This window comes from Carassius gibelio, chromosome B25 (assembly GCF_023724105.1).
Source record: "Carassius gibelio isolate Cgi1373 ecotype wild population from Czech Republic chromosome B25, carGib1.2-hapl.c, whole genome shotgun sequence".
Classification (NCBI taxonomy): Eukaryota; Metazoa; Chordata; class Actinopteri; order Cypriniformes; family Cyprinidae; genus Carassius; species Carassius gibelio.
In genome coordinates, this window is record NC_068420.1 from 13,754,263 (window position 1) to 13,770,931 (window position 16,669).

Sequence of the window (16,669 nt, forward strand, 5' to 3'; positions counted from 1 at the left end):
TCCTGTACATTTTTGCTTATTTTCCGTCTTTCTGATTTTCATAAAATGGTTAATAATACATATGAATCAGTTTGAGGACTCGCTTCTGACATATGTATAGAAGAACACTGTCACTGCTATCAAAGTTGGTTGACTAATCATTAAAACTAAAATGGCTTTTACTGTATATGCACCTTTAAACTCAACCACATCGCTCATCCCTCATCCCTACTCATCTCTCACCATTTCTGCTACAATTATGCTATCAAATTATGCACCATGCTATTACTTTTCTTAGCAATCAGACATTATTTTCACCTGCCAGAAGATAAATTGAGCAAAAGAAAAAAGTCCATATTTTATACTGAAGAAGGAACCTGAGTTGGCTTGCACAATTTGGGGAAAAATCTAATTTTTCTGATAAACTGGTATGGCAATTAAAAATGCTGTTTTGCAAAATGCAAAAATTATATATTGGGTTATACATATTGTTGTCATATATTAATATTATAAGTATTAACTTGTCATTTTAATACTAGTATTACCATTACTAATTATTACTATTATTAATAAACTACAATAATAACAATAACGACCTTAATTGAACAATAAGAAATATTACTAATTGTAATATGTGTGTAATATTTAATTGTAAAATAAAGAGCATTTAAGAAAAATACAATTATTTTACAGTACAACTGTAAATATTAAAATATTATTATTCCTCTATTTTTGTAAACAGCTGTTTATAAAAGCTTCTTATTACATCGAATGATGGGGAGATGTTTGGTGTATGTTGCATTCCCAAAGGCAATTAAAGGGGCCGTTCACCCAATAATTTCATTTTTGGTTGTATGCGCTGTAAGCAGAGCAGAGAAGAGTCTGTGTGACGCATTTGCATGTACTGTGTAGGGGTGTAAGAAAATATTGATATACGTGAGTACCGCGATATTTTGTTTGTCGATAGTGTATCGATTTTCAAAAACGTTATGTCAATATTTAAAGAAAGAAAAATCATACAAGATACAGGCAGTCTTCGTCTCTGAGCGAGGTAAGGTGGGCAGTAGGGTCACAGCGCAGCACGGCTGCAGCTTTCTCTCATTTTGGGGGCGTTTTGTGCAGTTGAGGTGGTGCTTGCGTTGCAGTTTCGGCGATTCCACACAGAACATAAATACAAAATGAAAAACCTGTGAAATCCAAGTGGAAAGGTTCGACATCTGTATTTATTTTATTGTTTTACAATTGTTTTGTATCCTGTTAGCACTTTTTTATATATTAAACAGATGTTATTTTTTGTTCAGATCAAAATGTTATGACAATCGATTTTGTGTAGTTCGTCAGTGAATTACGGCTCTGTGTAGTAAATGCCAACCAGTGTTGCTAAGTCTGTGGTTGTTTTTCATGTCTGCGGGTTGAAGCGACAATACCATTAACATGATATTTAGCGCCTTATATGCGAATTTTACCAAGGCAACCCTGCCAAAAAACATATTTAGTTTTGGACTAGTTTTGAGAAGCAACTGTGCAGGATTTGTTGTGAAAACCTGGCAACCCTGATATGAACGCACTTGGTGGAGATATACTTCTAATTACAGGAGCGTCTTTACTGATGAGATGCGCATGAAAATCACATTCGATTTTTTGTACAGCCCTAAGCCCTAGTACTGTGAAATGAGCTGATTTGAGACATTGAAAACACCAGCTCATAAGCTGCTTGTCTGTAAATAAACACAGTGCTGCACTTCACTCTGAAACATGCAGTGTGTACATTTATTTAAATATGTAAAATCGCAGCCTTATTTCGATTAATCATCCAGCCCTAGACCTGGCACACAATAAAGGACCGGTATTACTGACTTGGGCCCTCTACCACCCATAAAACCTTCACAATCACATAGAAACATGCTAAAAACCACTCGGAACATTTAAGCAACATCCTGGCAACCAGCCACATCATTCTAGCACTGTAGCAGGGAATTTGGCACCATTCACATTTTCTTAAAGATTTGATTGTCATCCAGGTTGTTTTGAAAGCCCAGCTGACATTTCTCTAAACTCTTTGTCCTTCATTCAGGTCAGCTGGTGGCGGGTACATGTGAAATCGTGACTCTGGACAGGGACAGCAGTCAGCCAAGGAGGACCATCGCCCGGCAGACGGCCAGGTGTGCCTGCAGGAAGGGCCAGATTGCAGGCACAACCAGAGCCAGTCCAGCATGCGTGGATGGTAAGAATGAGGAGGGGCTGAGGTGGGACTCATCCAGGCTTTGGTGTCACTAAGCCCACCAGAGCATCCATAGCTGGGGCTTTCAGATTCCAGTCTGATCCGTGAGATTACGCTGCTCAGTGAGTGTGGCTGAAGTGTCACTCACAGGATTTGGGATGTTGCTAGAGGTTCCATCAGTGCCTGAGGTCACGTGTGTGAATGTGTTACGAGGCGACGGACGCTGGGGAAATTTAGAGTTGGTGAGATTAGCTCAGAGCTGCTGTGTGTTATTTAAACAGCAAACTTCTGTAAACACAAATGACTAGTGAATCTAGACTAAAGATTGTCATATAAACAAACTGTAGTTTCTGAAATCTTTAAATACGCAAAGCTGCATTTTTAGTCAAAGGGTTAGGTGACTGAAAGAGTTGCAGTTCAGTAAGTGAATCAGATGTTCATTCAGTGGATCCGATGTTAATGAGTTCATTAGATCAAGGACTCATTAGACTAATTCAAACTAGCAAGTCTTTTTGAGTGAGTCAATACAAGAACTGTCTCACTGGAGTAATTTGTTCATGAATCAGACTGTGTACATTTGTTTTTGTAAGCATCAATCTTCTGCAAAGTGAATCTCACCTACCAGTTTTAAAACGCTTTTAAAATGTTTAAATACACAAAAGCTTCATTTAAAGTCGAGCATGACTGAAAGACTAGTGGTTCATTAAATGAGTCAGATGTTAAGTAACCGATCTAATGGATTCAGTGAGTTCATTAAATGAAGGATTTATTAGACAGATTCAAATTAATAAATCTTTTTAAATGGTTCAAAGGTACCGACTCATTAGAGCCAATTATTCATGAATCAGGCTCTGAACGTTTGTTTTTGTTAAGAACTAAAAGTTTCCAAAAAATATAAAATAAAATAAGGTTGTCATATGACCAAACTTTCTAAAATCTTACAGTAAGTGAATCAGAAAGTATTGCTGATTCAAAACAATACGTTTTTCTGACCGATATATTAAAAGAACTGGCTCGTTAGAGATATTTGTTCATGTTAATTTCACTCTACATTTGTTTTTGAATACAGCTGTGAAGTGAACATAATGGAAATATGTAATACAGAGTCTTTTTCTCTCATTACTTGCTTTCCAGCTTGCTTTAGTACTGTATCCTAGAAACAAATGAGAGCTTTTTGTAATTATATTTGCCATTTACAGCTTTTCCTAGTACATTTGTTGTGTTCCTTTTTCTTCAATTGTAGTTTTGCGTGGACTGGCCTGCACTTATCTTCATGTGGTCGTATGTCTTTTTGCCTTCAGTTGTTGCTATGACACCCGAGTAATTTCAAGACATATTTCATAAGGTAGGAGTTTCTTCATGGCCAGATGAAAGTAGGTGTTCTGGAGTAATTGCTTTTGAAAGACACAGTCCTCCGTGTTTCTACGACCTTACATCACCTGTAGTGTGCTACACCACATGCCAGTCAGTAACCCTGGCTGAAGAAATGTCGTAAAAAAGCACAGAATCCAGTAAACAATAAAGACTACAAACAAAAAACGAGCAAAAACAGTAAAACCATCTCATGGCTTACAAACCAAATTGACAATAAAAAGCAGTCACTGTACTTTGGCATTTTCTAACAAGATAGCCGGATACAATTTCTCTATCGGTGCGTGCAGAGGTCTCGAGGCTTTGGCCTTTCAAAAATGCAGTTATTTCATAACAACCGATAGATTCTGCTCTTCAGATAGAATTTTAAGGCTTAGGAAGAAAATCTTAGTGTATCCAATCGACAATTTACCCCCTGCATGCGAAGACAATCTTTTCTTGAACTCCACCGCTCCCTCAGTATTTTCTTAGTCTTGTTTGTCATTTAACTATTTACCCCGCTCACTTTTAATTTTGTGTAATTTGCTACTCTGCGTGTCTGAAGCTATTAAAGAAATATTGATTTCTTCAGTTGTTTTGTTTCTTTGGATAAAAAGCTTCTGCTAGCTATAGCCTGATCTCTTCAAATGAGGCAACGCTGCTGTTTTATCTTGTTCTGTGCCCTGTGGCTTTATCTGATAAAAGGCAGGTAATCAGACAGGTTTTGATACTGAGAAAGAATAGCCGCATGTCTGCCATTATGTATTAGTACCAAGACTGCCAGGCTTTAGTCTCACGACAGCAGGACTGAGGAAACATGCCCTGCTGATGGAAGGTGAGCAGACTTTTGTGTTTAGCACATTGAGGACCATGCAGTAAAACAAGATGACACTGTAGATCACATGTGGCTCAATGACAAATAAGAGTAACATTTAAAACTAAAAATCTAGTTTAACATGTATAATATTCCAAGCTCATGTTTCAAAATTGTATGCCATTTTTAAGAGTAATTAAACTTTAATCTAAAATGTCAAAAAAACACCCCCAAATGTTCTTTTTTTTTTTTTTTTATAAATCTGACTGTACACATCTTCATAGTTACTTCAAAAAAGTTTTAAAATAAAATAATTGTACAAATATAATGAATTAATATGAATTATTAATGAATTTAATTAGGGATGCATCGATCCAATACTCAGGATCGGTATCGGCTGTGATACTGGCATTTTCTACGGATCAGGTCTCTGTCAGACGAGATCAAACTGTGTGTCGCATTCGGTTACTACAGTCAAAACAATGAAACTCTCGTCAAGATCACACATAACTTAGGTTAAAAACTGTTCAAAGAAAAGGCTCCATAAACTAACGCACATATTTAATACACTACGTATCAATATCTCTTTACTTTGTGCTAGTGATGTCCGGTTCGCAATCTAATCGTTCGATTGAACTGGTTCTTATTAGTCAACCAGTTTAACTAGTTCACCAAATCGGACCGAATAGTTTGAAACGGTTTGCATCTCCAGTAAGCATTAATCCACAAGTTACTTAAGTTATTTACTTTTTTAATGTGACTAACACTCTCTCGGAGTCGAAATTAACCAATATCCTGGAGTAATTTCATGTACTCAAACAGTACACTGACTGAACGGCTGTGAAGAGAGAACTGAAGATGAACACAGAGCCGAGCAGCTTGTGTGTTTAACTGTTTAATGTGGACTCGGAGGGCTGCACAGCCTGTACACTGTGCAGACTCCATGTTGTTTCAAGCTCGTCATTCTGCACATGGGATGCGTATAAGTGCTCTGTGCCATTCTATATGGCCGCCTTTAGTATTATAATATTTTTCTGTGCAACCAAAAATTATTAATAGTCTTTCTTGTTCTGTCCAATATATCACATGTTGCTGCTTTATTACTGTGCTATACATTTAAAAGAAATGTCTTTTAGATTTCTATATAAATGTATATACTTGTTTTTTCATGAATGTTTTTTCATGAATACAAAGAGCAATGTGTAACATTTGACCAGATTTTAGACTTATTCACTTTTATTTGTAAATAAAATACTTCACCTGATTTTATACAATTATTATGCACCCGTGATTTTTCTAAAATCTATCTTTTGCTACTGAATTATCCACTAATCTAGTTTAGAATAGTATTTTTGTCATAGATTATGATTATCTATTTTTTCATTTGTTATTTTTCATTTAAATTAAGTGGTGTATATGTAGTAGATTGTGTTTAACACACAAAAGAGTGATGATCAGGTCAACACAGAGAAGTACAGAAATTCTACATTGATTTAAAAAAAACTGGGCTGTATCGGATTGGATCGTTATCGCCAGATACTACGAATTTTCGGGATCGGATCGGTTCTTAAAAATGGTATCGTTGCATCCCTAGAATTAATCTGAAATAAAATATTAGTTTTGGGGAGTTATGACATTTTACATACTGAAGTAATCAGTCATTGTTATAAAAAAGTCAAATTACTTTATATTAAGTAATATATATATATATATATATATATATATATATATATATATATATATATATATATATATATATATATATATATATATTACACGTACAGTATAGAAAATAATATTTTCACCCATCAAAATTAAAATAAACGCTGTTCAAGTAGCACAACTGTTTTCAACATTGATAATAATAATAAATGTTTCCTGGGCAGCAAATCAACACATTATAATTTATTATTCTAATTACTATTAGAATTAGATTTCTGAAGGATCGTGTGACACTAGAGTCTAGAGTAATGGCTGCTGAAAATTCAGCTTTGTCATCACAGAAATAAATTGGATTTTCAAATCTGTTTAAATAGAAAACAGTTATTTTAAATTGTAATCATATTTCACAATGTTAAAATTTTACTGTAATTTTATCAAATAATGTATTTTAATCAAATAAATGCAGCATTGGCGAGTGTAAGAATTCTTTCAAAACATTAAAAACTAAATTCTCACCAGCCCCAAACTTTTTATCTGTAATGTATACTTGAAACCTGAAGGCGTAGCACTTAAGTATATCGTGGTGTTTAACATAAAATGAAAAGCTCACACACAGACTGAAAAATGGAAAACACATTCTTTGGCATGAAACCAGGATGAAATTATGTATAATTCATGTTCTTAGTATAATTACATTTTCACTTGTACAAGTACAGTGACAGGTCAGTTCTAACTGCAAAACCGCCTGCATGTAAAACGAATAACAAGAAAAGCAGAGCCGAAAACACATTTGCTCTTTGGAATCTCTTAAGACGTCTTGGGCAATGACATCGACATGGCAATTAGAATGAATTTATCATCAAACCAACAGGAAATTAAACCGTCATAAAGTTTTCATGTAGAACAGAATCAAAGTGGCCTGGAAAGATCTGCCATCAATATCACATCAGACAGAAAAAACTAAACAAGAGGCGGCTGCGGCATGTCGGGACACAGAGGGACTGCGGATTCTGCCTGGAAGCGGGTGGGAAGTGACAGCTACAGAACCCAATTCCCTCCGCTGGTGGTAGCAGGGAGGTGAGAGCAGACAGCTGGAATATGCCCTGAAAACTATGCAGAAAGTCAGAGGAAGGAGAGCATTTTAACAATTAGACAAGGTGATCGTCGGCCAGGTGTCAGGATAATCAAGTCCCGCTCACCGAACACCTGCATTAATTCCATGTCTTTGACTCCGGAATCGAATTCGGAATTCAGCCCAAGGATTAGTAATGTTTCCCTAGTCACACAGCCTAGATGGATGTGATAGGTCAGGGCTGACCTCAGGCAGCCAATTCAAAAGCATCTGCCTCGTATCGCGGGTGTCTATGCACCAGCACTACAAATGGGATACCAGCTCCCCAAAACATTCGGGAGTGACTCGAGACATTCTGCGCCATCAATCAAGACACCAAAGTCAAGATGGAGCTGGCTTCATATGGGGATTATATCACGTCGGGGACACCAAAAGCTACAACTGCCATGTTCATGTTTTTTAGATTTAATACAGGTTGCAGTAGCTGGCATGGCTTTAGATTTTTATAAGGACAGATAAGGACACAAAATATATTGTTATTTGGCTCACCCACTAAATAAACACAGAGACTTGACATAAGTGGTCCCACTAGAAACTAATTATATAATGCATCCTCTGTGTTTCCACAATGCTCTAAAAATTAGCATGCCCTGTGATGAAGTGTCTGCAGGTGTGCCCATGATAACACGGACTCTCCGCCTTGACTCCTCATATATTATTTTACACAAATATCCTCTCACAGAGATACCTACATTTTGTTTTCTAGAATCAATTACGGTGGTGAGGACAATCAGTGTACACATATTTGTGCATTTGGTGATTAATCCAAGTGTATTATTCTGTTTCAGGGGCGCTATCAAAGCAAGTTTTGGGATGGTGTAATACAATGTTTTGTACAAAATAGAGATACATTGTATAATTCAAAAGATACATTATTATATTTTACTATTGTTAACTAAAGGTAAAAACATTTTAGTCGCTTGAAATCAATTTTAGCTGAAATAAAATAGAAAAAGCTAAACTAACTGTATCATAGTTGGCATTCAACATTTCTCATTTTCATTTATTTTAAATTTTTAAAAATATTAGATTTTGAGCAAACATTTGATAACTCTGCTTCATATTAATTATCATTATTAAATACATTAAATAAATTAAAATGACTGAATTAAACATTTTAATGGCTTAAAGTGTCAAGATTAAAATTTTTTACTTTTCCAGTAAATTATGCTCGTTATTCAAACAAAAAAACAGTTCTTTCCTTGATTTTGAGTTGAGTATGACTATAAGTGATAACTTGTGGTTCAGATGTTTATTAAGTAACTGATAATACTGATTAGAGTTCATTTAAAAAAAGGATTCATTTGACTCATTCGAACCAGAGAGTTTGTGATTATTTTTAATAGATCCAGTGATTCATTCAGATTTGATTTTTCTTCATTAAGATTTCTTCAGACTGATGCAAACCAATAACTTGTGACAGACTCATTAAAAGACCTGGTTTATAAGACTTGTTCATTTGTGAATCCCGCTACACTGATCATACTGTATCATTGTTTTTGAGTGGAATATGTGCAATAGAAAAATCAGCAGTTTTGTGAAAAGTGCCACAGTCAATACTAGTGTAATGGCATTGTGAGAACGTTTGATGCAAAACAACAGATAGAAAATATTCATTGATATTCACATCCAATTCATTAGCTGGCCAATTTATGACATCATAAATTCCCCTCACTGATTTCATCACAGTGGGGGGCTTACCATTGAGAACAGAAGGGGCTTGGCTTAGAAACTGTTTGAAATGTAGGTTCATGAATTCATTATAAACAACAACATGTGTTACTTGTAAATTATGGGCATTTCTTGTGTAAACAGCACTGATCTGAATACTAGTGTGTGCCATTACTGTGAATGTTAAACATATAGGATTCAGAAGCTGTGTCCTCTGTAAAAATGTATGGACAGATGTTTGATGTTCTCGTCGGTGCCAAACGTTTGAGTAATCGCAGTCCGCTGCAATGAGCAGCCCATCTCATTTATTGTCCCGATAAATCTTGAGTCCGGCCCCTGCATCGGTCATCAGTCACAGCTAAAGTCTTAACTGGGGCAAGAATGACAGGGCCTTGAGGACTGGAACTACCTTTCCTCAGAACATTATGAAGAACCCATTATTAAAATCACATTTGGGTTTGAAAAAAAAAAAATACAGAATTTCACCATTACAGTGCTTGCATGTAGGCGAGATATTCGAAATTGTTGTTTTTAATATGCTTTTTATTTGTCCATTAATAAAAATGTTTAAATAATGTCTCTGATGTAAACTGAAAGGAATAGTTGACACAAAATTGAAAATGTTGTCATTATTTACTCGTGTTGTTCCAAACCTGTATGAATTTCTTCAGATGAACACAAAAGGTATCTTAGAAGGTATTTTGAAGAATGTTGTTAACCAAACAACTGACGTAGCCATTGACTTCCCTATGTATGCAATAGGGCTTGCATAGACAAGTCGAGTAGTCGAGTGATCGACTACTTCAACCACTAGTCGGCATTGTCGGAAACAATCGACTAGTCGAGCATGCATTAACCATAATGCGTGCAAAGAGTTTGCAAGTACGACATGAATTTTAGGATTACAAAATTACGTTTAGCTGTTACTTTCTATGACCTCATCTATGTTGCATGTAAAATTAAAATATGTAATGTAATAATTAGGGGCTACCTGAAGCCGAATTCCTTATTCGGAATGGCACGGATAATGACTTAACAAATGAATAACAGACAAATAAATTCAGAATAATTCTTCCTGAATACTCGGCTGAAGCTTGCACAGTCCGGAGTTTGCTAGATAACATGTGAGCCAGGGGATCAGCGCAATATTATACAACAGACCTCTAAAGTCAGAGTGTGAAGTGTTTCTCCGTGCATCTCTCAGAAATCAGAGCTTTGCAAGAGTAATATCACCTATAATAATACATCATACACATTCTATTGTATATGTTTAAAATGCAATGATTTAAAGCTTAGGCTACGATATGATACGAATGAATGGATTAAGCGCAGCACGCTCACCAATCAAACAGCGCGTCAGTCTCTCAAAAACCAAACCAGTTCTAGTAGGCTAATAATCAGCTTTGATACGGATACATTTTCTACTTGTCCTACGTGTTTGCATCTTTACCTTTTGCTGGTTTGCGCGGCACACACACATTTGTTTAGTGAAGTTCACTAAACATTAAACATTTCTTCCCCCAGGCAATCTACCTCATGAACAGTTAAATGTTCCCCACTTATGCTTGTGCAATATCCTTATATTTATTTGTTACCCCTCCATCCTAGTGTACATCGCTGCATCTTACTCAATCCTATTCCATTACCATTTATAGCACAATTGTTTATACACTTATTTATTTGCCTAATTTACTTTTTTCTTCTGTGTGTTGTTGTCTCTATGTACTGGAAGCTTATGTCACTAAAACAAATTCCTTGTATGCGCAAGCATACTTGGCAATAAAGCTCTTTCTGATTCTGACTTGCTTAAAGCGTTCTGCGTAATTAAAATGTGCGCATTTAATTGATTCAGTCATGTTCAAATGATCACTAAATGTTTGTAATGACCTCTCTCTGCTTGCATGATAAATGTTATTTTAGAAATTAATAATTATTTTAGTTTAAAACGACGTACTTGTTGAGTCATAACTATGAAAAAAAAAGATAGCCGTTACGGTCTTATCAGTGCTGTATCCGAATGCAGATATGAAAAATGTTGTGATTGTTACAGACACAAATACAGATACAAATACTGGCTGTTACATGAAAATGTAAATATGTAATGTCATAATTATAAAGTTTTGACAATTTACATTTGTAATTGTTGCATACGGCTATGAATTAATGAGCATTTATTGATTAAAAAAAACGATTTAATGTCTTTTCATTTACAGTAGCATGAACCACGAGTAGTCGAATAACTCGAGTATTTTTTAAATAAAAAATCAACTAGTAGAAATCAGTAGTCGTTCAAACCCTAGTATGCAACTAAATTTTTTCCTTGCGTCAGTTTTAAAGCAGTGAAGTGTGTTTGTTTTTAATGGGATCATCTTCATATAAAGCTGACAATGAACAGTTACACAAAAACTTTTCAGCATTTCAGAGCTTTTCCAGCTCTGATATTTAAATTTTTTTGCATTGAATAATTCTGATTAATGATAAAATATTTGTAAATTACAGAGCCACAGCTGAAAGGCACACAGAATATTTTACGTATACAAAAAAGAATTAGAGAGAAATCATTTTGGGCGTGATAATGGAGGTATCCAGTGATTTGTCACAATTTAGATCCCATCTGTAGCCGCAAAGAGAGATGCATGAATAGTTAGCAAGGAAATCTTCTCACAAGAATTGATTGCAGGGATTATTTTGATATTTATTTTGCCTTTTTCTAGTTTCAAACTGCCAACGTGTGGATACTCCAGATATACAGATTATAATTCAACAGATTTGATTCCCGGCATCTAGCAATAAGAGTAATTTGCAATGCAAATCTGAGTTAAGAGAGATGTTTTCATTCAGAATCAGGTACATAAAATCTTTATCTGGACAAAGTCACATTTTGGTCTCAGTAAGCAAATTCCATATTACTTTTGTGCCCCTTTGACCAGAAACTCCAAGTTCAGAGAGTTCTTTGATGTATTGATTCAGAGGCACTTTGTGCACTCTGTCATAGTCTGTTTGGCATCCGTGGAGTGACAGTCTCAATAGCCTCAATGTTCAATAGCAGGAGACGAGGGACAGCTCATTAGAGACAGAGTCTGGGAGCTTACTGTGTTGTGCTGACAGGACTCTCTTCGGCTGTTGTTTGTGGATTTGTTGACTTTACTTCTTTAAAGTGTTAAAATGTTGATGATCTGTCTTGTGTCATGCATCACTGGAGGCCGGAGTGATCTGACATGTTGCCCAAGACAGGCAGAGAATGAGTTAGAGGTGGGATCTGGGGGGGTTTTGGAATAGCTGAGTATTTTACTTTGAAATAAAGGGTTTTTGGGGCATCATTATTACAGTATGTCAACTTGACAAATCCCTAATGCAAGACCAGACATTTATAAAATGTAATGGCTCCTAGAGCTTTCCAGCTTTTCATGTCCTTCAGTCTGACTCGGGATGCTGTTACTTTGCTTTCTGATCTGACTTGAGCTTTTCCCATAGAGCATTATCAAAATTATCATCTATCCATATACCCATCCATCTATTCATCTGTGGCACATAAGTTCAACACAACCTTCTTTTCAAACTATTTTAAGCATGCAGGCACTTTTTTGTCAAGACAACTTTTTTTGGCGGGGGAACCCAGCTAAGCTTAATCAACTAATATTTTTAAAAAATTCTGCAAAACTACATATAAGACTAATGTTGAATTGCATGCGAATCTTAAAACATAGATAAGAACACCAAAGGATAAGAACACCAACCTACGTTTTTTGTGAATCATGCCTACAGAATGAAGATGTACTGAATTTGCATGAAAGGCTCTTTTATTTGTCCTTATGGCCCAGGGCATAACAGTGAATACTAATGCTGGAGATTAGTAGCGGAAGCTAGTCCCTAGAGTAGATGCTGTGAGGAAAACATTCACTACATAACAAACTACTTTGAGTTTGGAAGGCATCTCTACAACTATTTTTTACCTTTAAGAATGTGCCTTTTCCTTTGGTGAGAGTGACATTTCACCTCCATTTGTACACTTTGTTAGCCTTCCTCTAAACGTACAAATGCTACCACCCTGATATTTATGTACGTTTGCCTCCCTGGGTTATATTTCACTCTGATTATCATTTTCTCTACCTCACAAATAGGCCTACTCTTTTCTCTCTCTCTCTGTTTCATTTTCTCTCAGTTTCCCTCTCTCCCTCTCTCTAAGGGCCAATTGGGGTGTCACGGTATGCAAATGAACATGTAAGGTGCCCTAGTTATTATAAATAGACATTTATGTTTGATTAAGTGTAAAAACAATCTTACCTCAGGAAAAAAAATTCTCACTGTTGGACTTCAGCGATTTGTTTCAAAGAGAAAGTCTTAGGATATTAGGCCAAGTGCTGGAGCGCTTTTCTCTCATTGCCATTTGCCTTTTTTGCGTGAAGTGTCCTGATTTTTGCCATGTCTCGACTTCTTGAATTTTACATATTCATGGGAATTCCTTTAAGACAAACTATGTTAGTCTGTGTCATACGATGGTTTTATATTTATTAACTAAACTATCCTTCGTGATATTAATACATAATGCTAAAATCATTTTTTAGGTAAATTTCCTATACTATGTGAGCTACTACTCTGTCATAATTCTTTTGCACAAAACAGTTTTAGTCAATCCAGAGTAAAAAATTACTACACTATGATAAGCCTCACTCTGTTTAATTTCATATTAAATAGCATGTTTCACAAAGAAATATATGGTCTTGTGGAAGTGAAATAAGTTGGAAAATCTAATTTATTTTATTTAACTTCCTCTTCATATTCATTTTCCTCTTCTTTTAACAGTGAGCATTGTCAGGAGCAGACAGTGGTGTGAGATGATGCCTTGTTTGGATGACGAAGGCTGTGACCTATTGGTAAACAGAACGGGCTGGACGTGTGCACAGCCGGGAGGCCGAGTGAAAACAACTACTGTAAGTGCCACAAAACAAAACAACTCCGGACTCCGGTGTCATGAAAAATACCTCACTGGATTCCAATAATAATAAACGTGTAAGGCTATCTTTGAAGAATAGTAAATATCACTGTATGTTTCACTTACAGAGAATATAGGTTTTTAAAATGTAATTAATAATACTAATAAAAAAATGCTTAAAATGTTCATTTTAATTTAATAAAATTGGAGATGCAATATAAAACAATGATACCCCAAATGTGTATATAAGCATAGACGTTTTTATGATTATGTGTAGCATCTTGTAAATAACTCTGGTACTGTTCGTTTAAGGTGTGAACAAGACTCAACCTCAATCTGACCCAATTGCAGAATTCACGCTCAGAAACAGACAGCTCGCGCATATAGTTTTTCATTTAGATCTTTCTATAGATATATTCTTCATGTCTGTAAGGAAAATATTTGCTGAGTTTTGGTTAATTTTTGTGAAGCGCTCCTGCTCAAGACAGACGGCAGAAAGCACATCATAGTTGTTTACTTTACAAAAGCACAACATTTTGTTGATACTGTGAGTGCACACAAATAAAAGTAGACCCTATAGTGCTGAATTATCTATTATTTTTACCTTTATGAGCAAAAATGACAGCTTATTTTAACTTATTTTCTCTGATTTCCTGCAAATCGCACTTCAGCTTCCACTTTTGGCACAAACGATTGGATATGCGCCTAATAGCATACATTTATGTAGTTTAAACATTTAAACTAACATTGTGATATGCTTCAAGTATTTTATATCTATGGAATTTATTTTCAGCAAGTTGGTATTACAACAACGTATGACATTTGTCTCATATGATGCTCATAAGTCTCTTCATATTGTGTTAGTAGCTAAATCAAATCAGAATAGAAATTGCACTACTAAAGATCTCCATGATTAGCCTGTTTTTGCAATTGCTTAATCTTTATTTGTTTTTCAAAGATTAATCAAAGTCTTATTTGTTTGGAATGACATGAGATGAGTAAATAATGATAGGATTTTCATTTTTGGGTGAACTCTCCTTTTAATTTATATACAGTCAAAAAGCTATAAGCTACAGATTTCTTATTATACGGAATCAAATACCCCCACAAGGTTTCAGTCATTAGTGTCACTGGCATTGAGATGGCTTTTTCTTAAAATTTAACAATACATCTCCTAACTGTCTTGAATATTTGTCTACAGTACATCCTTGTTTAGAGTCCAACCAGGGAAAGATCTGGGACAACACCAAAACCTCTCAGAATGAATAATGTGTCATGTTATATGCCCTAACTACTGTGTTGTTAAATCCCACCAGGTATCCTGACGCCAGTGAGGGATGATTTTCCCAAGAGAGGCGCGACGTACGGAAGCACCTCGTCATTCTCCAAAGCTACAGCGGGGCGGGGGAGGGGAGCATTCATCATAGTCCTGTTAGCCCTGTCTGTCAGTCTCTCCATTAGTCCTTCAGTCTCATAAGATAAGGGGTGAGGACCTCTCATCATGGAGTTTACGTGGACCATGAGGAACGGATCCCCCTGTGCTATCAATCAAAGCTGAAATGGCCAACGTTTTGTTTGCTTATGCCAAAACTGGCAATATCGGTTTGCAGGATAGTTTGCGACCTGGATCTTGAAACGTGTTTGGATCTATCAAAATTTTACAGACCAAAGAAATACGGGCAAATTTCTGTGTGGAAGGATTTCCAATATGAACACGGACACACACATCAGCTGCTTCAGCTTCCACAAACGCAAGCAAAAACACACATACCTGAGCTTCGTGAGGAGTTTTTCCAACCGAGCACACACAAAATGGACAAAAAAGACATTCGCGACAAAAGTGTTGACTTTTCTGTGATTGTAGGTCTGTTGCCATTGTTGTGATTTGGACTGAAATTGTGGTGTATTTCGCCGGTTCTCAGAAGAATCACACTCAGTCAGGGGTTTCTCACCGAAGAAAAGACTTTATTTTAAACAAAACAAAGTCGAGAGGACGTTGCAAGGAACTCTCCCGTGCGTTATTTGGTTTTTCCTTATATACATCATACATGGGGCGGTCCCACATAGGCATGTCTCCTTTTAGACCATCATAAATCACAAGGGGAGGGGAGGCCTTTAAGGTATGTCTGACCATATGCTTCTCTCTGTGCATTCCAGGGCATAGGCAACTTGTCTATTAGATTTTAGGCCTGTAAGAGTTTAATAGAATAATAACTTTAAAACAAAAATGGCTAGATTCACATTGATTATATACTTGATTAATTGAAACTTTACTAATAAAAATCTTCCACATATTCTCCCCTTTGAGACTTAATAAGTCTCACATTTGATTATTCTTATCCAGAGTGCTACTCCATAATCCAGTCATATTAGTTACACTACCTAGTGACTAAATAAGTCACATTGTATTATCACCAGTGACTAGATTATGGAATTCCACTCTGAGGAATTACTGGACCAAACATCTCTCTCCTTATTTGACGAGGAGGGAGTAAAAGATCCAGTCTCCCAAATTCCTTCTTTAATAGTACACAATGTTAAAAGCGTGAGCGTGTAATTGGTTCAGCACTTGCCTGTGGTTATCACAGTTATGTATAAAAGACATAAAATACATACATTACATCAATAATTGAATATCACAAGATTATAAAAGTTGATCTTCGGCTCAGATACTTTATGTATCGTAGAGAGCCTCCCTGGGCCAAAGTTCAACTGGCACTTATATCCAGGGTATGGTTAACCCTTAGACATCTTCATCATCCTCAGAGTTGATAGAACTATCGTCCAAAGTTTGCTCATTCAAGTTCAGTTTGTTTAGCCATCCTTCATAATATTCCTCCAGACTCTTTTCAATGATCCTTTGTTGATTAATTGGGACTTTTATCACTCCCATTTGCTTAACAGTAG

General features: G+C 36.0%; 1 protein-coding gene across 2 annotated transcripts in view; it reads left to right on the top strand.

Moving 5' to 3' along the window:
- LOC128014476 (chemokine-like protein TAFA-5) overlaps positions 1-16,175 on the top strand; it is a 41,948-nt gene extending 25,773 nt beyond the window's left edge. For both annotated transcript variants that reach the window (XM_052598074.1, XM_052598073.1), the window contains 3 exons: positions 2,054-2,203; positions 13,633-13,760; positions 15,079-16,175. In XM_052598074.1, the coding sequence (XP_052454034.1) occupies positions 2,054-2,203; positions 13,633-13,760; positions 15,079-15,087 (287 nt within the window). In that variant the 3' untranslated portion in view covers positions 15,088-16,175. The remainder of the gene's footprint in view (positions 1-2,053; positions 2,204-13,632; positions 13,761-15,078) is intronic.
- The last annotated feature ends 494 nt before the right edge of the window (positions 16,176-16,669 follow it).